This window comes from Ambystoma mexicanum, chromosome 8, assembly GCF_040938575.1.
Source record: "Ambystoma mexicanum isolate Mex_15411 chromosome 8, UKY_AmexF1_1, whole genome shotgun sequence".
In the NCBI taxonomy this organism is placed as follows: Eukaryota; Metazoa; Chordata; class Amphibia; order Caudata; family Ambystomatidae; genus Ambystoma; species Ambystoma mexicanum.
This window is the reverse complement of record NC_090929.1, coordinates 84,506,148-84,531,347: the sequence shown is the minus strand read 5'-3', so window position 1 is coordinate 84,531,347 and position 25,200 is coordinate 84,506,148. Positions and strand designations below refer to the sequence as shown.

At 46.7% G+C, this 25,200-nt stretch overlaps 1 protein-coding gene across 1 annotated transcript in view; it reads right to left on the bottom strand.

Annotated features, from left to right (window-relative positions):
* Positions 1-776: 776 nt before the first annotated feature.
* The window catches only part of CACFD1 (calcium channel flower domain containing 1), a 107,543-nt gene continuing 83,119 nt past the window's right edge, over positions 777-25,200 (bottom strand). Inside the window, exons 3-5 of the mRNA XM_069609356.1 lie at positions 14,895-15,020; positions 7,351-7,458; positions 777-4,745 (exon numbers count right to left, since the gene is read on the bottom strand). Of these exons, the coding sequence (XP_069465457.1) occupies positions 4,664-4,745; positions 7,351-7,458; positions 14,895-15,020 (316 nt within the window). The 3' untranslated portion in view covers positions 777-4,663. The remainder of the gene's footprint in view (positions 4,746-7,350; positions 7,459-14,894; positions 15,021-25,200) is intronic.

Below are 25,200 nucleotides of genomic sequence, written 5' to 3'. Positions count from 1 at the left end.
CCTGGAAAGACTTCAAGTCATCCAGAACAATGCGCTCCGTGCAGCTCAAGGCATCTCCAAAAGAGAACACATCACGGCTGCCAGAAAAGCAGCCCACTGGCTCCCAATAAAAGAAAGTATCATTCAAAGCACTGACACTGACTCACAAGTGCATCCACCTCTCCGCACCAGACTATCCATCTTACCCCTCCACCTCCACAAGGCTAACTAGAACACCTTATGCCAACATGCTCTGCGTGCCCATGGTAAAAAGAGCTAGAGTAGGTGGCGCTAGCTTCCCCTACGTTGCACGCTCACACTGGAATGCTCTACCTCCCACTCTCCGAAGCGAGGCATCTCTCATGGTGTTCCGCAAAGCCATGAAAAGTGCACTTTTCTTCCCGGATGTACCCCACGTCCACTGGCATCTCATGGTCAACTACAAAATGTATTTACAAATGTACTCTGTACCTATTGTATCAGTGTACAACTTGTAAATGCATTTCTCACCTGTAACTAAGCTCCCCGCAGGTAACAGCGCCTCAATGCCGAAGGGCTGTCTGTGCGCTATACAAATGTAAAAAAACAAATAAATAAAATAAACTACGAAAATTTGCTTTTGGACTGCAAAAGTAAACCAAACTGGTATTCTCCAGATACCCCCAAAGTAATGAACTTTGTAATAAAATACATATGCACATCTTAGGGACTGTCATGTCGTGCGGCAGGCGAGTGAAATCCGATGTAGTTACAGTTTCTAAAGCCAGTGGTCATTAAAGCTTGCAGACACAACTTGATCAGTTTCGCAAAAGCTGTTTATTTCTTGAGAAGGGTTATTTAAAAAGCATCCCACTTGTAACCACCACAAAGCAAGCTTTATGGCACTGCAACAAATGGTCAAGTGGATGCCCTTTTAGAAATGCAGAGAATCGTCTTAAAATCCGTAATAAATACCTTGTTTTCAGTTTATAAACAGAAGGGCAATTATACAAACAGAAATAAAATCATTGGTTATTTAAACCACAGAATTGTACCATTTCGCACAGCTACGCCTGCTTCTGCAGAGTCCAAGAAATCCCAAAGCAGTAGGACGGCCCTCTGCTGGCCACTTTCCTCACCATGAATTCCTCACCATGAATCCATGCGACTTCACATCCAATGGCTTGGATGCAGAGGGAAAGATCACTCATGCAGGGAAGTGTGTGGTGCTTGAAGGAACAATGCAGACTTTTAAAAAGGACTGCACACTTATCTTTTTTAAGCAAAAGATGATAGATGTCTGAAAAGAAGAAAAAACAACCCGGAGATTCATTCACCCTCTACAATATCTGGAAGGGAATGAGACCTCATTGAACATGTTCAGCAGAAATAATTTTAACAAACTACAGAACTGCGTACAAAATGTTACTTTTAACCACTGGAAATTGTGCTACAGTGTTTACAGTCTGTCTTGAATCACCATTTATTCTGTTTGGTAGTTTCATCGCCAAGAGGGCACTTTGAGGACCATTCTGGATTCAAGCTCTTAAAAAAAAAATTTTAAAAAATACCGCCCCACCCCCAAACAGAACTATTAAGCACAGGACAGTGAAAGCAAGGCCATTATGCAGTCAAAGGATTGTAATCCCGAAACATGGAATGGCTCCCAGATTTCCCAATCCTGTTTATAATCCACAGATTTAGCTCCACCTAGTCCCCTTGATCTTCTACAAAACCACCATCACAAACTGAAGCCACGAAAACTAAATAAACACAAAAAAGCTGTCCACAAACGTTCTTGCTAATCGTCCTTATTATGGACAGCGCTTGTTAAATACCTGAAAGTTGCGTTAGTCTACGCGGTACATCACATGGTAAGAGACTCCCTTTTCTTTTTTTTTTTGTTTCAAAGAGGTAGAGTTGTCATGTTCTTCACAGCATACGCACGTTACTGCATGCTCCTGCTAATATCAGCACTCACAAAACAAAGGGCAGTTTTTGGATACCACCTCCACAGCTCACGCGTTCAAATGTGAAAGGCTGGACACAATAAAAGCAATGTTAATTGTTTTGTTAATATGAATTACAAATGCAACTGCACAGATTACGGTCTAAAGTACTGAGGCTTCTACTGTTATCACCAGCAAACGCAGCAGCAAGGGAGGAGGAACTGAACATACAAACCCCACTTTTTTTCTCTTCAGGTGTTCCACATATGTACAAAGAGTGTTAACATGAGGGCGTTTAACCTGGAATCACTGGATGCCTATGGCCCAAAGATATGGTTTTATGAGCCCTCAATCAACACTTTGATAAATGTGCATTTCATGTACCAGGACAGCTACATTTTTAAGACCAGTGTATCCAACAGTGTATTCAGATAACCATCAGTTAATAGGGAAATATTAATTACATTTTAATTAGGATATTTATATTAAAAGTAGCTCAGAGTGAAGTTGAAGACAGATGCTGTTATTGAGACAGTCCAGTTAACAAAATGGGTGCCTACGTAAAGGCAAAAAAGATCCTTTCTTTGTTACCCAACCACTAGGTGGCAGGCTTACACAACGTAAGTGAATCCTTTACATATCCATGCTGTAAAATTAACCTATTACAGGGTTTCTTGCACAATACCGTTACAACAGATCAGACAGAACAAACCCAAAATCAATTGCGTTTCAAATGTTGCTTTTCCAGCTAAATTGAACTCGGATGGTTCACACAGCAGCAGAGGTTAAGAGATGTTGGTTTCACAGGACCCAAGTTCCCTTCAGATGAACGTATCACATTTAAACAGATAAAATGCATATCACGCGCACACACACACAATTAAACAAACAGGTTCGGAGCCAAACAGTCGGCAGTAACAGAGACCAAACAAAGCCGTACAAAATAAGGCCAGGCCAAACTTTACAAGTAAACATGATCAGTTCATAAGCAAACGGGCAAGAGTGCCCAAACCTTGCAAACTGTGCAAGGCTATAGGGGGGCTGATCAGAACCCAGGCGCTTTGGCAACCTGAGACTTTGACCTGCTGGAGACATCTCAGCAGCCAGTGCTCCAGTAGCTGCTGTGACCCCAAATCAGTCTGGATAAGGCTCAGACAAAGCATCCAGAGGGGGAAAAGGGCCAGACGGAAAAGTGCATTCCGCCACTATGGAAACAAGCATTGGGCAGAACATCTACGAAGAGCAGAGTAAGAATCGGACGATGGGTGTCCAGGGCTGAGTGTGGGTGCCACCCACTTTTTGGTCGGGACAGAAAATCGCCCAAACGATGTGGATGGGTTGAACCAATGCTACTCTAGTTAAAACTGCTACAGTTTGCCATTTGTGTATTGCCGATTCCCAGCACAATGCCAGGGAATATTCAGAGAATGTGCAGCTATGAAAGACACGCTAGTGAAGGCTGCTTACAGAGCTACATGTATCAGGTGTCCGAGAAAACAAACAGTGGCCAGTTGCAGTCACAGAGCAAGGCCGCTGTGGGTGGACACCAGACCAATCTCATAACGCATGGACAGAGACAACCAACACACACCTAGAGATCTACTGCACTGCAGAGAAGGTTTCCCCAGTTCTACAATCGTTTCCTTAATGTGGGATTAAAGAACTTCCCGGCCAGTCTGCCCGTGACCATCTGCGTGAATGACAGCCGCTTCATTTAAAAAGGATGAGGGATACTCTTCACAATAAAGTGCATCTTTTAACACCCACGCCTCTGCCACCCAAATACTCAATTTCATGAAAAAGGGATAAAAGGGATAAAAACAGAAATAAAAACTGTTCACGTAAGAACAGGTCATGTAGAATTAAAAGCTAGCCTCCCATCGGACGCAGACACCAAAACGTCCCACAACTGAACACAGGACCAAGCACATGGTGCTAGGACTGCAGACTTTCCAAATCCTCGAGGGAAAGTCATTGGGAAAAATCGAAGGATCGCGGACCAGCAGACGTTCAGTTACCTCGCCGAGAACCGCCATTTGGGTTCTAGTTGTGCTTCAAAGAAGGTGTGCTTTCTAGGCACAGCTAATTTGCTATCGTTTTAAAAAAAAACAATGGACAAAATTTAGGGTTTACATCACAGCTTAAGTGTTAGCCTTGGAAATCTCTGCGGCTGTATCATGGTCCGGTCGCCATAAGCAAAGGAATCTCCAAGCTGGACCAGGGATAACAGTACATTGGGTCATCAGTCTGCACCCACTTCATGGGCACTTTGCCAATATTACAAAAAGAATTCAGATACTATGGGTGCAAGGAAGTCAACATCTAAAAATCTTGATGACCTAAAGTCGATCAGAAACTATTAAGGTTTCAAAATTAAAACCCTAATCCCACCCCCAATGTTAATCCACCCAATGGGTAGGTTTAGGGAGCAATACAGAGCTGAAGAGGGCAGTGAGCTGGTAAGGAAAGCAAACCCCGGCCTGCACACGAAGGCTGTGCACGGGGGTGGGATGTTCCACTTTGCCGTTACCAGATTAGTGTTGCTGTCCACAACGTGGCCATGTTCGTTCAACCTTCGAGATCTGCACCCACATGTGTAGTCTTCCAGACCGCGAATTACAGTTCAGACGATGAAGGCTGTAGTATAAGATTTAAAACCAGTGTTTCTCAAGTACATCCAACACAATAAATATCTGTAAAAGACCAAATGCAGTGCAGGGGTCAGCCTCGAGATGCCTTAGGGCATGCGGCGAGGCTTAGCCATCAATAGTCCCCGTCATCCGCTCCTCGTCGGCTTGCTTCTGCTGCTTGAGCTTCGAGTATGCAATGGCATCCCCTCTGTGGAAAGAATAAGGGGCGCACAGAAAAAAGATTAACAGCTAGCAAAACTATCGACAAAAATAAAAATTTAAATAAATACAAAAATAGAAATACGGCGACAATGCATTTCAGAGAAAACATCTTGAAGCAGATTACTTATTAAGTCAAACTTGCTTGTGTTGGGAAGGACACGGACCTACCCCAAACGCCTAGGCATCGCCAAATAGAATAAACGTCATCAGAGCCCTGCGGGGTAAAGGCCCCCTCCTATACTGTACGTGTATGGACTGCATAACATAAGGGAAATTGGCTAATGACACTACTCATGCCCAGTCATTAGAACTCTTAGGCCAAGACATCATCTTTCAACTAAGCGCAAAATGTACTGCTCTGCGAGGCAGCAGCACTCGCACTCCCGGCCTTTCACGCAGAGGGATCAAGTCATTCACATATTAGGTCAGCTCAGCACAAGCCTTGGTCTAACGCAAGTCCATCCGTTCACTATCCCTTCAATGTTGCAAATCTCTAGTATCATTGTTGCACAGAATGCGCCTGGCAAAGAGCATGGGACAGGGACAGGCTGCAGCACAAACGCCCATCCATCTCCACTAAAATGCCCATGACCACTCACCATCCACCCAGCCAGGCCAAAGCTCACCCGGCACGACCCCACCCCACTGTTCCTTTCATGATAAGAATCTAAATGCCCCCCCCTTGCATTGGCCATTCCAGAATACCCACCTCAGACCCAATCTTAGGTAGCAATATATCCTTCCAAACATGTCTGTTTGTATCATGAGGCCTCAGAGGGATAGGTAGTAAATCAAGCCCCAAAGAGAGAGACAGAGTACAGGAGGTGCGCTATCAATGAAACCATGAATGTGGAGGTTGGCACGCCAATATATTTTACTCTCTCTACAAAGAACCCTCCTTGCATATGATGTTCAGGTATCTGCCATTACTCAGTTCCGGTTTAGCTTACATCGTTAGGAAATGTTGCACCAGCCTGATCTGACCTTTACTGCGGAGATGAGCCCAGCTGACCCACGTGCTACAAGATCGACTGGGAAGCAACGGCCAATTAGCGCCTGGCATCCCCTTTAGAGCAGGCTGTGCCACATGTCTACTCCAACCAGCATTGTGATTTTCGACTGCATGCAGTGATGTCACCAATGACATGTTGGGTCTTTTTAGTGTGCTGCCCGTGTAATTTTTGGCAGGGCGCTGTCGGGCAGCAGAGTTTTTTGCTGGCATTTCTCTATATAAACTTTGTTATCCTTGCAAAACTATCTCATGGTCTCATTCCCTAACGGGGTGCATGCCTATCTTTATTTTTATTGAAATTACTTGGGACGTGTAAATAAGGGACGGGCCTTCACTTGCTCCAAGCGTTCAGGTAATACAAAAGCCTAGGGAGCCCTGCGTCAACGTGCACCTCTGAGGGTTTAAAAACCAAATCAAAACAACAGTGTCTGCATTTAAAACGGGGCACATGTCTGACTGGAGGACAGTAAGAGCAAACGCAAAAATAATACCAATTACATTCCTAATGGCAAACGTTGACCTTTGTCGATGGGAATGCAAATTAAAGGCTAGCAATATGGGGTTGCTCTAGTCTACACGATCACACCTCTGAGCATAGCAAGCTTCATCTGGCACTCACTTTAAATAACCCCAACCGAGAGGGCTAAGCTTTCACAGAGGAACATCAACAGTCTCCTTCTCTCTAGAAGGGTCCAGAGGCCGCTGGGCACTTTCGAGCCAGCATGCAAAGCGATGGAATGAAGGAGCGGACCATTAGACAGACTGCAGGGGCCTCCCAATGGAACCAGACCATGGGGGCAATTCCAAAAGCTACAGCAAACGCTTCAGAAATACTAGCTATGGGGTGGGCAAGGGTGCTGATGACATTACTGCACCCCAAAGTGTGGCACCTTAGGGGGAAGCTGTCCAGCAAGGAAAGAGAAGCAAATAAAAAAAAAAAAGACGACTTGAGAACTGCCCCGTAACAAGCTCAGAGTCCGCACTCTCCGACCATGGAATGAGAACGCTGCACGCTTCAGGTCCCTGCATTGCTCTCTCAGACCATGGAATGAGAGCGCTGCTCGCTTCAGGTCCTTGCATTGCTCTCTCAGACCATGGAATGAGAGCGCTGCTCGCTTCAGGTCCCTGCATTGCTCTCTCAAACCATGGAATGAGAGCGCTGCTCGCTTCAGGTCCTTGCATTGCTCTCTCAGACCATGGAATGAGAGCGCTGCTCGCTTCAGGTCCCTGCATTGCTCTCTCAAACCATGGAATGAGAGCGCTGCTCGCTTCAGGTCCTTGCATTGCTCTCTCAGACCATGGAATGAGAGCGCTGCTCGCTTCAGGTCCTTGCATTGCTCCTGTGCTCCATAAATACATCACTCGAAAACGTACCTGTTGCGGCACACCATCACGCCCCACCTTAGCCCTCTGTACACCCTACACTTGCTACTCCCCATAACTCCTCTACCTTACCAACGTAAACAATGGGCAAATCTCTTTATCTACCTCGCTATTTACCACATTCTAGCCGAAACGCACTCCTGACAGCAGGCCCATGTGATATAAAAAGAAAGTTGAAAAAAAATAAATGACATACTTTTTGCCGAGAGCAGACAGTCCATACAGCACTCCCGTCGCGAAAGCAATGGCATTTCCGAAGAACGTGGTGATGCTGAACTTGAGTAATATGGGGACGATGGCCAAGCTGTGAAAGAAGAGGGGCGACATCAGGAGGGAATAGCACATTAGCCCCCACCCCACCCCACCATCAGCTGACCGGCTACACACAATGATTCCTTAAAGCAATCATCAAATGAAAGCAGTGGCGCTTGCAGAGCAGTTCCAATAGGATCCAATCACTCTGACTCCCAAACAACTGAAAGAAGTGGTCCCTACTTGCAGGGAGAGGCTTGAGAGGCTCTCCTGGGGTACACCGTCACTCAGCCCCTTATAGGACGAAGGCCAATCAGTTGCCCAAAATCTCTAGTAACACTGATCGGCAGCCATCTCAGTTGAACAGTATAAACAAAAGGACTGCTGAGGCCCAAGGATGTTCACACAGTGCAAACCTAAAAGGTTATTAGATGCCAGTCCTATTGGTAGCTGCATGCCGCCACTTTCAGATCAGACCCCCCACCACCTGGGCAAAGTGCCTGTATTCCTGAACTTTCTTGTTTTCTAGACTCTCAGTGGATTGGTGAAGTCATATGTAGTTGCCAATACTTGTGCCACCCTTTCCAGACAAGAGCATCAACATCTACTTGCCCACTACACGTGGGGATTTTTTTAATGATGGCAGGACATGCTTCTACACAGCTGCATGAAGACCAAACACACACACAGTTTTAGATTTGTATGAGTCAGTGCTACCTCCAAACCTGATCTACCAAAAGGTGAAGCTAATTTGAATGGGTAGTCGCCATGATCGCGGTTTCAAAAGTGCAGTCTCGCGTTTTTCTTCTCAGAGAGAAACTTGCATGGAAGGGGGCATCCCAGGAGCTCCCTGGCAGAGTGGAACCTAAAGCCAGCTGCAGAGAATCTGAAGGATTGCCTAGTCTTGAAAAGTGACACTGAGCTCCAACCCCAGACAGGAAAAGCAAACAGCGGCCAAGCAAACCGCTTGGGCTTTTGTATCGTGCACTTGGTTACCAGGGATTGTCCTCATATTTTCAGACATTCAGCAAATACGATCTTGTTTGACACTTGACAAGTACTGCCATAAAAGCGACAGGTAATCACATAATGTGAAGTATTAACATTTAAGGCCAGATACTCACTTCAGATGTCAGCTCAAATACCCGTGCACAACATTCTCTTTTCAAATTTCATAAACAATTACCCAAAGTACTTCTGGAGAATGCAAGGGTGAGGCAGTGCTTCCCAGAGTCAAACCTTGAACCAGCTGGTACAATAGAGACCGCTATAGGAAATAGAGGATTACACTGTGCTGCCTCACACAGACCTTAGTGGATTACACTGTGCTGCCTCACACAGACCTTAGTATGATTACACTGTGCTGCCTCACACAGACCTTAGTGGCCACCCACCCACCACCCTTTATGCAGTCGCCAACACAGTTTCTTTTCCTTCGTCGCTCATGTCCTTTAGATCGCTTCAGGCCTCTTCCCCCCCCCCCCCCCCCACAGGTGTCCCTCCTCCACTAAAAAGGATTCACCAATTCATGTAATTTAGTGACTACCCTGGAGGCCCAATAAGGCCAGCTGTAAAGTGGGGGAGGGTTAGGGGTGCAACAATCACAATGGTGTTGGCTAGAGTCAAAACTAGCCAAGATGATCGAGCAATACTTGGCAGGTATACCGCGGGCCTGCCGTTATTCCATAACCACATGCCGCACACTTCAAAGTGGAGTTTTGAAGAGATACCTGAATCCAAGTCTAAAATGTTCACCATAGTGACAGCGGTACTCTTAGTCCATAGTTCCCTTTCCTTCATTCTCTAAATGGGGGACGGGGCCGAGAGTGTTGCAAAGAGGCATAGAATGAATACTTTCCAGCAAGTATCAGCATATGTGCACCCTAGACACCCCCCCACATGGCACCACCTCTGTGCGCCCCCGCCCCACTGCCAGTCTGTTTAGCAGGACAGGTGGGCAGGCTATTGGATGAAAGGGGGCTGTGGATAGAGTACCGTTTTCACTACTGCAAGTTAACCTTTGTATATTCACGTCCCGTCCACTTTCCTCCATACTCTTGGGAGATTCAACACCATCCCACAAGGAGAGAAGGGTGGCTGGAAATTCTCTAGTAAAACGTTTCCTGGTGCACCTGTTCCAAGCGTAACCTAGTTCCTGGAACTATAGTTGGAAGCTTAGTGTTTACAGAAGGGATGTGGAGTGGCCCAGGTGGCCATCTTGCAAATATCCTGCGTGGGAATGTGAGGAAATCGGCACTGAGAGTACTGCAACCTTTGGGTGGACATTTGCGCTGTCATTTGTATGCCTACTGGATAGTAGACACCAACCACCGAGCTTCTATGGCCTTTGATGCTCCTGAGCCTGGGGCTACTCCCACAAGTGTGATGAGCAAATGGGTTCCTTTTCTGCCATCTTTTGTGCCTTCATGATAACATTGTAATGCTCTTCCCACATCCAAAGTCCTTTCCACTCTAGAGCTGGTGACGGAAAAAAACCAGGTAGAGTATATGACCATTCCAGCGGAGGAAGAAGGTATCCCGTTAAGAGAGCCTACACACACACCCTTCCCCTTCATGATGCCAATAGGTCACATTTCCTGTCTGTGCAATTTGCAATGAGGTCTAGACCTGGAGCGGCCCAGGCATGAAAGATCTCTAAGAGTGCTTCCCTCCTTCAGTTCTCACTCGTGCGGAGCGCATTACCTTCATCTCAGGGCGTCTGCCCCGATGTGGTCCTCCCTGGGTAAGTGAGAGGCTAGATGAGAAATGGTATGCTTTAGGCACCATGCCCAAACCTCCATGACCAGAAGACACAGGTGGGGGGATTTTGTAACACCTGGTTTGTTTCGGTAGAATCGCTGTGGTGTTGTCCATGTAGATCAACAACTGTTTGCAGCCAAGTTTCAAAGGAAGGCTTTCAATCCTAGGAAAATGGCTTTTAGCTCCAAATAGTCTATATGCTGAAATAGCTCTTCCAGACTCTAAAAGTCGTGAACCTCACAACGGTCAAAGACACACCCCGGACCACAAAGTGTGCATCTGTGGTGTGTGTCCTGGTAAAGGGAAGAAAGGGAGGTGGGGGGATGGGGATGCCGCCACCATTTTGAGGTTTTCCTCATACTTCAACCAGAGAAGAGTCGGCTGTAGGAAGAACAGTATTGGGATCAATTTTATTTGTTGTTGGGTCTTCTGGGACCATTGAGAGGTCAGGTGCAACAATGAATCGCACACGGAACCACTAAAATACACACGATCATAAGGCACTGTAGGCAAGGAAATGTACACCTTCCAAGTACCGGCTCCTCAGAAGCTCCTGGCAGATTGAATTTAGACACCTTAGCCTTCCCCCCACCTCTCCGGCACACAATCCCAAACTAGTCCGGTATATTGAAGTCTCTGTGTTGGTGCGAGAATGGACATTTCCACATTGGTCATGAGGCCCAGTGCATAAGCCTGTTGGACAACATGGTTGACAGAGTTACTTACCCACGAAGGAGGGGCTCCATGAATCAGTCCCTTGAATCTCCTGTAGACGCAGAGGGGAATTAAAGGTGTCCATGATTTAGCACAGCAGAATTTAGTCTAAAGGGCGATACTCTGTAGTGGTAGGTCAAACCTTGAATAGGGAATCAAAAGTTACTTTCGATGTGGTTTCCAGATCGGTTGTGTGCATCTTGTAGACAAAGGGAGCATAGCCAATCCCCTTCCAGGAGAGCCGAGATCTGCCCTGGCATTTACACTTTGAGCTTCTGCTTTGGGATGAATTTATTAAAGATGGAAAGATTATGGATGGTCTTCCAACTTGCATTGTCCTTTGGAAAAGCAAAAAACCAATAGCCCTGCAAGCAGATCTGTTCCATTGCACCCAGCCTCAGCAACATTTCCAGGATTGGCATAAGATTCAATGAACATTGTTGGAGAGAGAAAGGGCGTTGGTAGGGAGAAGTTCGGAGTGTTATAAGCCATCTCTCTCTCACTACTGATAAGTTCAGGGGTCCGATATTGAAAAATGGAAGGAGACCAGACCGCCTATTGCCGTGGAAGACAACAAGGCCACAGGAACGTCCATCTACTGCTTATAAGCCTGGCTTAACGCTATGCTCAAGAATACTTCACAGGTCTTGGTTTCCTCTTTGCCTGGGTACAAGCACTCTGGCCTTTTCAGCCCTTCCTCTGGGTGCCTGCCAGGAAACGTCTGAAGCCACTAGCTGCATCGCTGCCCTCTGTTGCTAAGGCATGGAGCCCATCTGCTTCCACCCCAGCAACACAAGTAGAGTCCCTGCCATGTCAAGCGCTGCTCTTTCACCACAGGGTCCTCCCTCAAAGTGCAGAAGTGTTTCTCTTCCCCACTGTCCGAATGCTCATCACCCACAAAACCTTATAGGGCAATATGCAGGAATTAGGATGATCCATGATAGATGCTGGGAAATTAGCAATCATGCAGCAGACATGCCACTCAGCAACCGCACCAGCAAGAGAAGTGCAGCTGTGGCAGCCACACCAGGTGCAGACTTTCAGGTTCAACTCAAACCAGAGAAGTGGGTCGAGGAATCTGGGGGAGTGAGCCAGGGGATCCGCTGTGGAAGGGGAGAAATAAACAGTTTATGGGTGAGGCCTTAAACAATTCTGGGGAAACTGGCAGAAGACACCAGCAGCTTATCCAGGAGCTAGCCATGGACCTATGTCACATTTAACATGATACACTGGCAAATCAACTGCTGCTGCCTGAGCATGCGGACTAATTAAAACTGCCATGCACTGGACAGCACACTTAAGAGAACCCACAACAGTTTGGCATGTTCCCTTCTCATGCCACAATACCTTTATAAGCCCACTTTACACTTATGTTTTAGTTTACCCAGGCCTCTGGAAACATGCTTGGGGGGGAAGGGGACTCCATCAGCAACTGAATTTTAAAGCCACTGGAACGTAAACACATCTGCACAGTCAGTGAATTCATGATGCACAACTTTGTGATAGAAGATTGCAAAGTGAATCCGCTCCAGGTACAGTGAAGCTGAAGAGAGTGTGCAGCACATTTTTTATGAATGATTTCTAAATTGTGGCATTTGGCCCTTATCCAAGGGCTCTCAATTTGTGATGGTGCACAGTGAGATGGGGTGGTTACCCCAGAATCGCGAACTATTTGCTTAAGTGGGGGAAGCCAACTTCCTTTTATATTGCGTGGCAAGTCAGAAGAAGGGGGACAAAGGGGTGTCATTTTATTCAAAGCTTTATTGAAATAATAAGAAATATTGCCATCTTTCCCTATTAAAGGGGGCGGGTGGGGGGGGGGCTGCCTAACGGGACTAACTACGGTGCTCGTTGTCAAAATGTTTGTCCAAATCAAAAGGTCTGTCCCCCGTCTAAAAACGACCCTACTCTGACCCTACCACAAAGTAAAAGAATTCATCAAAAACAAAAAAATCGTCCAGGAGAATGCCTCCATTCTCCTGGGCCACGCTTGCTCAGCCTTAGTAGCTAATCTTCATATAGTTCCTTGTAATTAGCCCCTGTAGTTCCTCTTGTCTCTCTCAAGTGTCCACAAGTAGTTGTGCTTGAAAGTCTTATGTTCCACTATGTTCGGCTTGGAATCCTTTCCCTACTGGGTTTCAGTTAATGTCTCCTCCTCTTTCGTTACCTTGGTTTACTTGGCTTCTCTTCAAGCCACTGAGACGAATGAGATGACTCCCGAGGTATTCTTGACTTGTCTTAAGGTTCACAATGGCTGCGACGAGAGAGATGACTCCTATAGCATTCTGAAATTGTCTTAAGGTTTTCACAAGGCCCCAGTCCCCTCCCGACGCTCCCGTTAACTTGGACGTGGCACGTTGGCGCCACTGGGTACTACTTGGGTTATGGGCTTGACTTGTTTCAGTAAATGATTCAAGCATTCCTCTCCTTCGCTCTTCATGCTTCTCGGCCGCTCCACTGAGCCCTCTGCTTGCCGGTCTCTGCATTATCGGTTCACATCCTCGAGGATATACCACCGCTGTGGTCTTGCCAATCTTCAAGTGAGTTAGCTTGCCGCCGGCTCAAGTATCGTTTTCACGTCAACGTCATATCATCCTCTCGATTGAGGATCAGCTTCCTTCCACTGACCTCTCTCTCAAGTTTGAGCTTCACGGGCTCCGCTGGCTCGACTACCAGCTTTCCTCTAATTTCATCGGGTTCTTCTGGGTCCTCCCCAGCAGAGGATCATAGTCCTCCTTTGACTTCCAAGAGGAATTCTTTATGGCTCCTTGGTTCCACCTCTTCCCAGTACTGTATATCTCCAATGAAGGGCTAGGGTAGTTAGGACTCCTTCACTCTACCACTTCCCAGTACCTTGGGGGCCAACCCATTGCCATTCCTTCAGGTCTCCTTTACTCTTCCTCTGCTCAGTGATTTTATGTTAGCAAGAGAGTAGGCATTACAATAGCAAACAGTGGTTTGTTCAGACTGGAATTCTTGGGGCATTTCTGGTTTAAAGGCCCCATAGGACAGAGGCTTACGGAGTTCCTTCCCGGAACGGGAGTCCTTATCCCAAAGAGGGGAGTATCCCCCTGTGAAGTTCCACTTACCGCAACCCCTAGGGAGAATATTGCATAGCGGGCTCACCTCCATAGCCTCACAGGGAGGGGCTTCCCTCTGGAGAGAAGTGACGGGATCCCATGAATCATTACAATTTCCATACCACAGAGCCTCACATTATGAATGTTTGTGCCAGCACTGGAAATTAACAATAGTTACTGGGGGACCACCACCCCATTCGCGCCAGCAAAAAGGGGTTGGGGGGGCAGATTGTCAGTGGTGTGGGCAGGACTGGGGGTGCGGCGCCAAGTGTCGAATGATGTGCGTGCTGTGAATATAGGATGTTGGCTGCTTTGCATAAAAACAAAGTGCATTGTGGGAACCTAAGAACCCCCACCAATTTATCAAACCGGTCTGTGCTAGTAATTCAAACGTTCATTCCTTCTGAGCTTGCAATGCACACTTGGTATGGTGCTCATTTCCTCTGTTAGAATAGTCACGCAGACACTAAAATTTGTACAAGGCATGAAACATGTTCCGCTCCAATTCTTCCCCTGGCCAGCACTTCCTATGCTCATTAACTTTTTAGCCCACAACCCTTAAAAAAAGCCTTGTCAAATCTGCAAGCGCCACTGTTTCCCCCTAGAAGTATAATGCATCTCCTCCCACATTAGTCGCTTTCCTTAACAAACCTGAACCTAACCTCACAGTGCTGTGTAACATGTAAGTAGCCAGTCCCCCTGGAGTACTGTCAAACGTCTGTTCTGCTCCGGGTAGATTAACATTCCCACCCCACCTCCACCCCCTTATCCTCCAAGTGTCAGTTGATCACTAACCCCACCCACTGCCGCTAATGTACGCCGCTTAACTCTGGATTGCCCAGATGATTGTAATGCTTTGTAAGTGGTTGAGTGAAACAACTGTTACCCTTAATAAATGCAACACAAATACAAGAGAAAAGAAGCCAGTCCTTACCCACAGTAAAAGAGGGCTTTTTGCCAGGGTCTCAACTTATCAGCCTTGGCAGACACTGTATTTGCAAATTCGATGAACTGGCAGCAGAAAGGAGCCTCACAGAGGAAAAGAACAAAGGCTGCCAACCTAGAAGAAAGAGGCACAGTTATGTCAGATCGGACACACATTAGGGTTTTACAATAGGTAGAATCATTTTAATTGAAGGGTCACATGAAAAGAAACATCTGAACACCTTAGGTGTTCCATCAAGGAGTGCTTAATCAACTCATTGGCAAAACATTTGAAATGGATTTCTCCTACAGGAATGTCTGGGGTAAAAGGTTAGTCAACGCTGAATTTCAGTTTTTTGGAAAAGGAGAGATTTTGATTTTTGCCCTATAAACAGATCGGGAACGAAGCCCTTGAAGAAAAATAAATAAATGCAATTAAAAAAAGGGGAAATATATATATTTTTTAAAAATAGCTTGCTTATTTATTTTCTTTTCTTTATTTCTTGGAACATTTTTATGGCGCCTATACAGCAAAAAGTGTTTCCAGGCGGCACAATACAAGGGGTTGGACAGAGGAGAAAAGAACAACAGTCCTACTAGGCCTTGTGACATTCGGAGCGTGCAGGGTGAGGGGGCAGATCAGGGAGAAGAGATGGGATAGAGCGGAGGGGAAGAGGTTGAAGTGCAGGAGGGAGGGGGCCCAGGGGCTGGGCAAGTGTTAAAGGGGAAAAAGGGGAGTGGGTAAACTACTGCAAGGACGGGGGTGGACCAGAGTCAGCACGCTAATCGGGGAAGGGTGCCTGATGGCAAGTGCTTGTAAAAAGGGTGTAGGGAAAGACTGGTCGAAGGAGGGCCTGGCCCCACGTAAGGCTTGTAGGGGACACAGGCAATCAAACGCAGCGGCAGGTGGAGACTAGCTAGGGAGGGGGAGAGTCTTGAGAAGCTCTGGAACTGCAGGAGATCCGGATCAAGTCGGAGATGGGCAGTCAGGCCGTTCCAGAGGGAGGCTATTGCCAAAAGAAAGATATCTACCCCCCACTCTCTGCTTGAAGAAACGTCTGATCTGCAGAAAGTTGGAGCTAGAGGACTCAAAGGACTCTACCAGGGAAGTATTCAGGAAGAGAGATGTGGATGCATGTGTCTCCCAGGCCCCAGAAAGCCTTGTGGATGATGCAGAGGATCGTGAATTTGATTCTTTCAACCACCGGGAGTCAGTGGAGAGATTTTAGGGCAGGAGAGATCTGATCCCTGGGCTTGAGGCCAAGGATAATTCGGATTAAGTGGCCGGATGGAGGAAAGAGGCAGAATGAGGAAGAGGCTGTTGCAGTAATCCAGCCTGGAATGAACCAGAGCTCTAGAGACATTGAGTTCCAGGAGGAGAGGTGGGGGTGGGAGGTAGGGAAAAGGGAGAATATGCCTCTGAGGAGGTGATGCTGAAAGTGGGCCTTCTTGGCAAGGTCAGCAATATGAGGCGAGAAGGAGCGAGAGAGGAGTCGAAGATGACACCCAAGTGTTTAGCTTTCCACAAGGGTGAGGGGGCCCAAGGAGGGCAGCCAGAGAGAAGGAGGGAAGGAGGGGGCAGTAGTCCCAATGAGAAGATCTCTGCCTTACTGGCGTTAAGGCCGAGATCATTAGCAGCACACCATGCCTGAATAGCGGTCAGAGAGACGGGAATGAGAGAGGAAGGAGAGGAGGAAGAGGGAAGCTTAAAGCTGTGTCATCAGCATAACACTGGAAATGAGGAGAGAAGGTGGAGATCAAGTTGGCATGAGGGGCAAGGTAAATGTAGAAAAGCCAAGCCGAGAGGATAGAGCCCCAAGGGACGCCGCAGGTAGGGAGTGAGGTGGAGGAGTGAAAAGGGCCCAGTTGCATTTGGGAGGGTCGATTCGAAAAGGAAAGGTCAACCAATCCAGTGCCCAGTCCATGATGCCCAGGGTATCACAGAACAGATATACGAGGGTGGAATGGTTGACTGTGTCAAAGGCAGAGGACAGATCGAGGAGGATGAGAATGGAAGGAGTAAGAATAGGTTTGAGAACAAGTCATCACAGGTGTTCAAGAGAGCAGTTTCCGTGCCTCTGGCTGTACTAAAGCCAGACTGGTAGTCGTGGAGACAGCCAACAGATTCAGTGTGATTGATTAATTGGGAGATGACCAACTTCAGCAACAGTTTGCCCAAGAAAGGGGTAGTGGCAGGAAGGGTCTGCAAACGGCTTTTATGGGAGAGGGTGCACAAGAGTGCTTGAGGGGTAAAAGAGTGGTTACAGAACTCAGTCAAGGAGGGTGCAGACTTTCATATGGCAGACTGTCTTGGTGACCTCATCCGGCGCTATGGGTGACCAGGAGTAGAGTACGGAGGAAGGAGAGGGGGGGCAGGGGGTCAAGGAAGGCATGGGTGCAGGGGAGCGAAGGAGAGGGAGGAAAGGATGTCATGTGTTTTGGTTGTGAAATGGGAGGCCGAAAGCACGATAAGTGAGTAAGTGTGCCCATTCGGCTTGTGGCCTCTGTAAGGAAGGCATGGTATCAAAGCAAAACAGACAAGTGATCACAGTTGAAGAGTGTTTAATAAACTGGATAAGCGCCTAATCTATACCTAAATCTAAGATGGGAGCAAGCTATGACCATCAAATAATAACAGTCCTAGTGGAGTCTAGTCAAATAAAAAGGGCCTATACTAAGAAAAAAACCTATTGACAATCCTTAACGCTATGCTACAAAAGAGTGTGGGATAATGTTCACAAGAAAAGAAAGAAGTGTTCACAAAATGATAAGTCAGGATGTTATGGCCGAGATCTCCCTTCCCCACGTTTGAAGCACAGGGCAAGGCAGGATCGAGCACAGCACACTCTGGGCTTCTCCTCCTGAGCTAACAGTTCCTTTCACATGATCAGGACCTTCTGTGTTCAAGTCTTTTCTATGCAAAGTCTCTTGCTTCAGAGGGTCTGATGTATCATAAATAACGAAACAAAAAGTTCCTTCTATTAATCTTCACCTCTGGCAAGTACTCTTCACCCGAGGATCCCCCTCAGCCGGGCTCCAATCCCCTTCACGTCGTCAGCCTCCATCATTCAGGCTCAGACCAACAACTCACCGTGGATATCCCTCAGTCGGGTTTACATTTGTTACCACAATGCAGTTCACTTAGCTTTTCTATTCATCATCATCTTTCAGGAGTCTCAATATCTTCTTTAAACAATCCTCCGATTTAGCTTCTCCCCTTTACTTAGGTCCCCCTCGTTCGGGCTCAGACCTTTCTTCACCCATCTCCCACAGCACTTGCCCATTCACGCAGACTTCCGAAAGGCAGTCACATCTCGCTGGGTCACTCTGTGATTCTATGGCAAGTGCTGGGTCACATTTTCCCCCGTAACACAGTTCATTTCACAATGTGTCAAAGACTTTCGACTGTACAAGGGGGTTTTGGCTCAAACCTTGTATGACCACTTTTGACATCTCACGCTGGCCTCTCCTAGGGCCTCTTGGTACTTGTAGTTCTCAATTCAACATATCCTCCTTGTTCAGGAGCAGGGCATTTAGAGTCTTTCGAAAGAGCGCCCACGTGGCGTTGGACCACTAACTTTGATACCTCGTTTGTTCACAAAGACCTTTGACCATTATCTTTTTTCTTTACGCAAAATGTTGCCACTGCAACCTTGAGCTTAACACAGTCCAGTCCACTATCAGTTTCTTCCGACTCACCGGCATGTCAGGTAAACAGCTCTGGCGTTAGTCCGTTGTCTTTCGCCGTGTGATGAAGTGTTTGTGAAGGGAAAGGGGGGGGCAGAGCTTCTAAATATCCTACGGGGTAGGATGGGGAAAAGGCATCATAAAGAAGGGGGTACCGCGTCACACCCTTTGGTGTCCCACTTCCACTCCCCGAAGACCCCCCCCGCCCCACATCCAGGTAATCCTCCCGCACTGGTCCACCCCCATGAACTGGATCCAATAGCGATGGCTGTGTCCTGGTCACCTGGATGGCAGATCCCCGGGGACTAGCAAGTGAGACACCTTCAGGTGTCTCAAACTTCCTTCCTTACCCTTGAATGACTTTGCTAACACTCGGGGCCCACTCTTTCCCAGGGTAAGGTAACTGGTGAGGTGGGCGAAAGGCCCGGCGAGGCACTGTGTATTAGATTTGAGGTCAGGCGGATTGCTGGCCCTCTCGAGGGATGGATTGGCTTGCCAGGACTTGATGTCCGTCCTCCCATTTAGCTATTTTCATGACTCCGGGACAAGCGCCAATTTGATGTGCTGCCGGCATCCAATCGCTGGGCCAGCAATGATGGAGCTCGGTTCTAGACTATCCCGATATTCACTGCAAACAAAGTAAATGTTAAATAAAAGTTTCAAACTTTTCTTGTAAATGCTACTTGCCCTTCATAAAATCTACTCGACTATACGAGTGGGCGAAAAAGACTTTGCGAGCCATAGTTTGTAAAAGGTTAGCTGCATGAATGGACACAAATAGCTGTGATAAAGGCTCTGAAAACAGTTTGACCAGTTGTCTCCCACAGGTGTTAATATATAATACAATCCTAAGCATAAAGCAACGCGCAAGCTCTGGGGGCTAACTACAGGGTTTGGTATTGCAGTGGATCTGTAGATGTACAGACTGCATGGAACTACTGATCACTACTTTGCATAAGCATCTAGTTCGCTTTGTGTGCCGATTATGTAAAAGGTAAGCAAGACTAAGCAGAGTGGATGGCATAGCAGGCAAAGAACTGGGCAAACTAGGTGGAATATTGTAGTTTGTGGTCATCTCACTTTCAGGGTACTTGGTATGAAGCAACATGTGTTAATATACAATGTCAAGGAGTATAGGTTCGCTCATGGGTTGAGCACCAGTTGCAAGATCTATGAAACCTGCAGGTTACAGAACATGTCTTGTCATCAAAAGCATTTGATCATGTACATTTTCAAAAGTGTTAACTCATCAATATGATGCATCTTTCCCAACAAAATGAAATATAGTTGACAATATATTTAGATACACTAGCCTAAACATTACTGTAAAGCATGGAGATGATGCAGTGTTTTACAGTATCAATCCTGTAATTATGCATTATGTTAACAGGTTACATTTTATGAATGGAATTGCACAACTATCTTAAAAAAATATAAAGTTGACGCATACATCTTTTTGCCAGAGGATATAGAAAGCTTAATAAAAGTATCATCCCGATTACTTCTGGATTGCAATTATTTGAAAAAGAACTTCCTGCCCAGCACTCCCACACATGCCTTTGGCACTCAAGAGTGGAGAAGACTATTACTGCTGCACTTTCTCTCCATGAAGTGAAAAGAGGGTGAAGAGAGCATGGAGGGTAAAAGGAATGTAGGGCGAGCTGTGCTTTCATTGAAGGCAACTTAAATAGCTAACTTTGCTACACAAGTATCCATTTGATTAGCAAACCTACAGAATTGCATAGCAAGTTGCTATGCAACACCGCTTATTTTATGCCTTGCGGCACATCCAGGGCTTAATCTCACTTAATTATTGCAGTTACCAGAGATTTCTAAATTGCGTTTATGTGTTATGACAGTGCATCTGAAGTTTAGTCTTGTAAGGATCAGCAGATGATTCTGGCTTGTTTGTAGAGCTGCAATATGTACATGCACATTGTTGGTTTGATGTCCTAGTCGAGAAGTGTAATGAGTGTTCATTATGATTTTGCTAGTTTGTTCTAGAGGGAACATAGCCACACCGCCTTGCTAATGCCACCACATCCAGGTGGCTCGTGCTCTCATACGCGATGCCCTGACCCAATTTTCTGGGGGAGGGATAACTGTTTTGCAGGCAGTTATGAGCTGCCTCTATATTTGCAAATATGCATTTGCCTTCACCCATCGGCGCACACAAGAGACTGCTCATACGGCCTAGCTGCTCACTTGAACTACCTTATGGGGCACTGGGGGGGGTTCTTTCACTCCGGCTCCTCTGTAGACCATAGCCTGTCCGCCCCAATTCAATTACATCCATGGTGCTTCTTATCCTGAAGTAGCCCAGAGGACAGCAGTACACTTCCTCCCCCCTCCCTTACAACAAACTGACACATGCCTACTTTGATGGGTCAGAAGGACGCTGACTCAGAGGACATGCTGCTTTATTAAACATTAGAATGGCCCAGATATCCCTATGGATATGGGATGTTCTCCACCTAAAGAACAACTAAGGTGCTAGTAAAATGAAATTCCTACCGTCCAAAACTACAACTACCTGACCCTATCACTATTGTAACAAAACAAAGGCAGGAGAATGACTCCCTGTTCCTGCTACGTGCTTTTGGCATTGGTGACCCTTATAGTCTCAACAGTTCCTTTCGTACTTTCAACAATTTGTATTTAATTTTAGGTACAACTTGACTCCGTTCAGCTTGTTTTCTTATTTAAGCTATGTGGGCCTTTGAGTTTTGGTACTCCCTCTTACTTAAAATATATCACAAGGCCCTTTCTCTTCGGAAGAGAATTTCATTCTCTGACATTGTTCCTCTTTAAGGATTTCTGTTTCTCTCCCTTTACTATTTAGGGTTTCTCGGTCCATAGGATTGGCTATCACTTTCATTCCCCCCTTTCTTTAGGAGTGCAACACATTCTTGGCATTATCAAAGTTACTTTGTAGCAAACTATTTATTTCTCTACTTTGTCCCTTCAGGGATTGATCTCCTCTTCCCAAAACTATCACAGTTCAGGTTTAATATAGATACTGCACTTCTATTCAGCTTTCTTTCACTAAATTTTGGATTTCTTTCATCACCAAGGTAACTTCACAATTATTGGCACTGAGACGAGTCATCCGTTCTCTAGGATAGAGTAAGTTATCCTTCCTGTGCCTCCCCGGTCACCAGTTACCTTCTCTCTTTGCGCGGAACAGTCCTGGGACTCTTACTGTCCTGGCGACATGTGGATACGTTCTGTGCACTTGCAGACCATCTGCTTTGGTGTTCCTCTTCTGCGGTACTCGCACAACTTCTGAATCTCGCTTGCGGTACTCGCACAACTTCTGAATCTCTAGAAGTGGTACCAAGGAGCCGTGCCGCTTCCAGCAGTCCCTTTCCGATGGTCTTGGCATTGTTGTGTGGACTGCTTGATCACCCTACTTTGCTTAGGGTCACGCACCGCCACTTCTTCCGCTTCTTGGTTACGCTGCTCGTCCATTGTCCGCTCGCTCTTGCCTCTCGGCAAGCTTGGATTTTGCAGGTTCTGCGTCCACGATGACTGCACCTCCTCTCGATACAGGGAACCTCCCCTGCTTGGAGACATGCAGCCCTCTCGTACTGTGTTGTGGTCCTCTCTCGCTCGTACACGATTGTTCACTTATAAATCCACTTGTCCCAGTGGATTGATTTCTTTTTGTTAAAGAGATGTTTTCTTTCTCTGAAAGGGTGGCATCCCTCTGCCTCTTCTTCGTCATAGTTCTGGTTTTTAACAATATTTGATATTCCCATATATGTCATCTTGTAAGGTTAAGGGTGTCCCCAAAAGGTGGAGTATCACCCACTGTGGTTCCACTTGCCTCAACCCCTATTGAGGGCGATGCAGAGCGTGCTCACCTCCCTAGCTTCACAGGGGGGGTTCTAGCTAGGGGACAAGGGACAAATTCCATGGTTTTGTCACACTACATCCATTCTTGCCCTCAGCGCTCTTCACACTTCTCACCCAGACACTGCGTCTCCAGCTTCCTGCTCCCACCCGAGATACCATCTCAGATTCTACAACAAATTCTCCCCACCCCCCACCCCCTCTCCCTTCTGACCGACATCTCAGATTCTCACCCTTGGCCCAATCATAAACAGGCTCACTGTTTATGCCACATGTTCCATCAACTGAGCTGCCAACGTCCCGGAGACGCCCCCTCTCACTTTTGACAGTGATCGAGCATCTCTGAACGGATAGCTCCTTAGGGAACCTGCTACCCCATTCATTACAAATCGGATGTCTGGAACCCCCACTTCATTTCTACACTGCAACGCTATGGATCCCCTCATTTCATTTCTCCTGTGCAACCTCCAACTATCACTATTCTATCGCAATTGAAACTAAATCCTGCGCTCTGGTTCTCTCGAGGTTAGGCATCAAAGGCTTCTCTGCTCACGCCCCTCCTTACCCTTTACCGATCCCCTCAGTGCCCCACAGGACCCAATTAGCTGCACCTCAGGGCCACTTGGTCATGGATAGATTCCCTCTTACTACTAAATAACTCAAACGCGGGTATCCCACGGACAGCTCGCAGGGATAAATTCCTCGACCCCCAGACCCCTCACCCCATAAACGATTCACGTCCTCTGGCGGATTACACACATTATTGCGTCTCTTGCTACTAGCCGAACAGAGCAAATCAGAGATTGGCGACTTTCCATTGATTTAATCCTGTACTTTCCAAAAAGTACTCTGCTGTACATATATGCATCTCTTTTAGGGAAAATACCTACATTTCTCAGCTCACAGTGACATCTAGTGGCCAAACCTTAGATATGATATAACCAAATCATCAGTCAGTTTACTATAGATAGCTAAACTGCCTAACAAACTTCGAGCCTTTCAAACTTTTAATTAGACATCTCACTTAATTTAACCACTCACTTCTACCTCCGGTACAAACTCAAATATATTCTGCTCCGAAAGGAACAACGATTGCACTCTCTGGCTCTTACAGAATTCTTCATTCCTCCTCTCGTGTAGTATATTATATATACTTCCTCACTCCAGGATTGGGATTCATGCACCAATTCACCCGCGGCAACAGACGCACCTCAACTCCCATCCTTATTACCCTTACGCTGCACACTCGCGCCTCATAGACACTCGCTAAATCACTCCATCACCATGACAGAATACGTTAACTTCTTACTCATTACTCCTACACCATTCAATCGGCGCCCACAGAGGATCCTGAACCATACCCCCACCATTGACCATCCCTTCCCTCATCAAGACATCACGAGATCTTAAACTAGTTAATCCTGACCCTGGAGAGGTTATCCTGAATTTGGACACCTTCCTTGAGCTATTTCTATACAACTCAACTTCCTTATACAGATTTTATACATGCATACCTGCTATAAAGACAGGCGGTAATATCACACTATCTTCCCTTTTATCTCTATACTTTCTCAAGATCATGACCACCAACTCCAGATTCAGAGGATACAAATGGCGCGTCAAATCAATATGAACTCTCCACACCAGATGCCATCCCTACATTCTCCAACCGAACTTCCTGAAGTCCACCCTACACCCTCCTTCCCATGGAGATTACATCCATTTCCGCTTCGCATCCAGCCTCAAACTATGCAACCAGAAATGCCCCCTACACCCTGGGTACATTGGATCCCCATCTCCTTCGCTACCATTCTCAAAATGCACACCGAGAGATTCACCCTACGCCCTCCCTACCAGCGCCTGCACACCTCCCACTCAAACCAACATCCATTCTCTGAAGCCATCCATCTCTTTCCTCCACTGAATCCAGCCATTCAGTGGGAGCTGTTAATTACTCAGACGTGCACACGCACATTGACCTCGCTACTAGACTGTCACAAACCACCCATTCACCTTCTTCCCGGCGCCCTTTCACCGCCTTATCGACTTCATCCTCCTAGACATCCACACGCATTCACAACTCCCCCACAGCATTTTACGTACCCTCTACTGCCTCCTTCCCCTGCAGCTCCAGCTGCATCCACCACACATTCAGAATCCACTTGCGTTGGTCACCCCTCCTCACCCCCCCCCAGCACTCCCTGGCTCAGTCAATCCAGACTCAAACCCACCCTACTTTGTTTGTGATGCTCCGAGCGATCCTAGCCTCTACCCCTCAAAACCACAACCCTCACACACATGCCCCTCGCGATCCGGGCCTGCCAAACTGCATTACATCCCCCACGAATTCCCCTTGCCCCTCCAAAAAACAAATCAGAGAAACTAACCCCATCATCTACCTCGGCTTCCCAGAAATGTCCTTCAAAATATATTGCTGGAAAAAAACTGTCCTACATTCAAAGCAAATAAATATCATCCCTTAAATGTCATCCTGCACTGCCATCTAAGGGCGATTGGAAGACTAACAGTGCAGGGTACAGACACACATGAAGAATATACAAATAAATCTGTAGTACTGCCCATTTCTTTTTTATACTTTTATAAATCTGGGTGACTGCCCTACCCCCTCTGAACCGCCTCCTACCCCTCACTCCCGCCTCTTTCTTCAACCTCAAGACGGTGGCATTTAATTTTACATCGTTCATCACAATATTGTTGTCACGTAGCTTTATTCGGCGATTGCCATAAAAGCATCAAACATTACAAATTGAAGA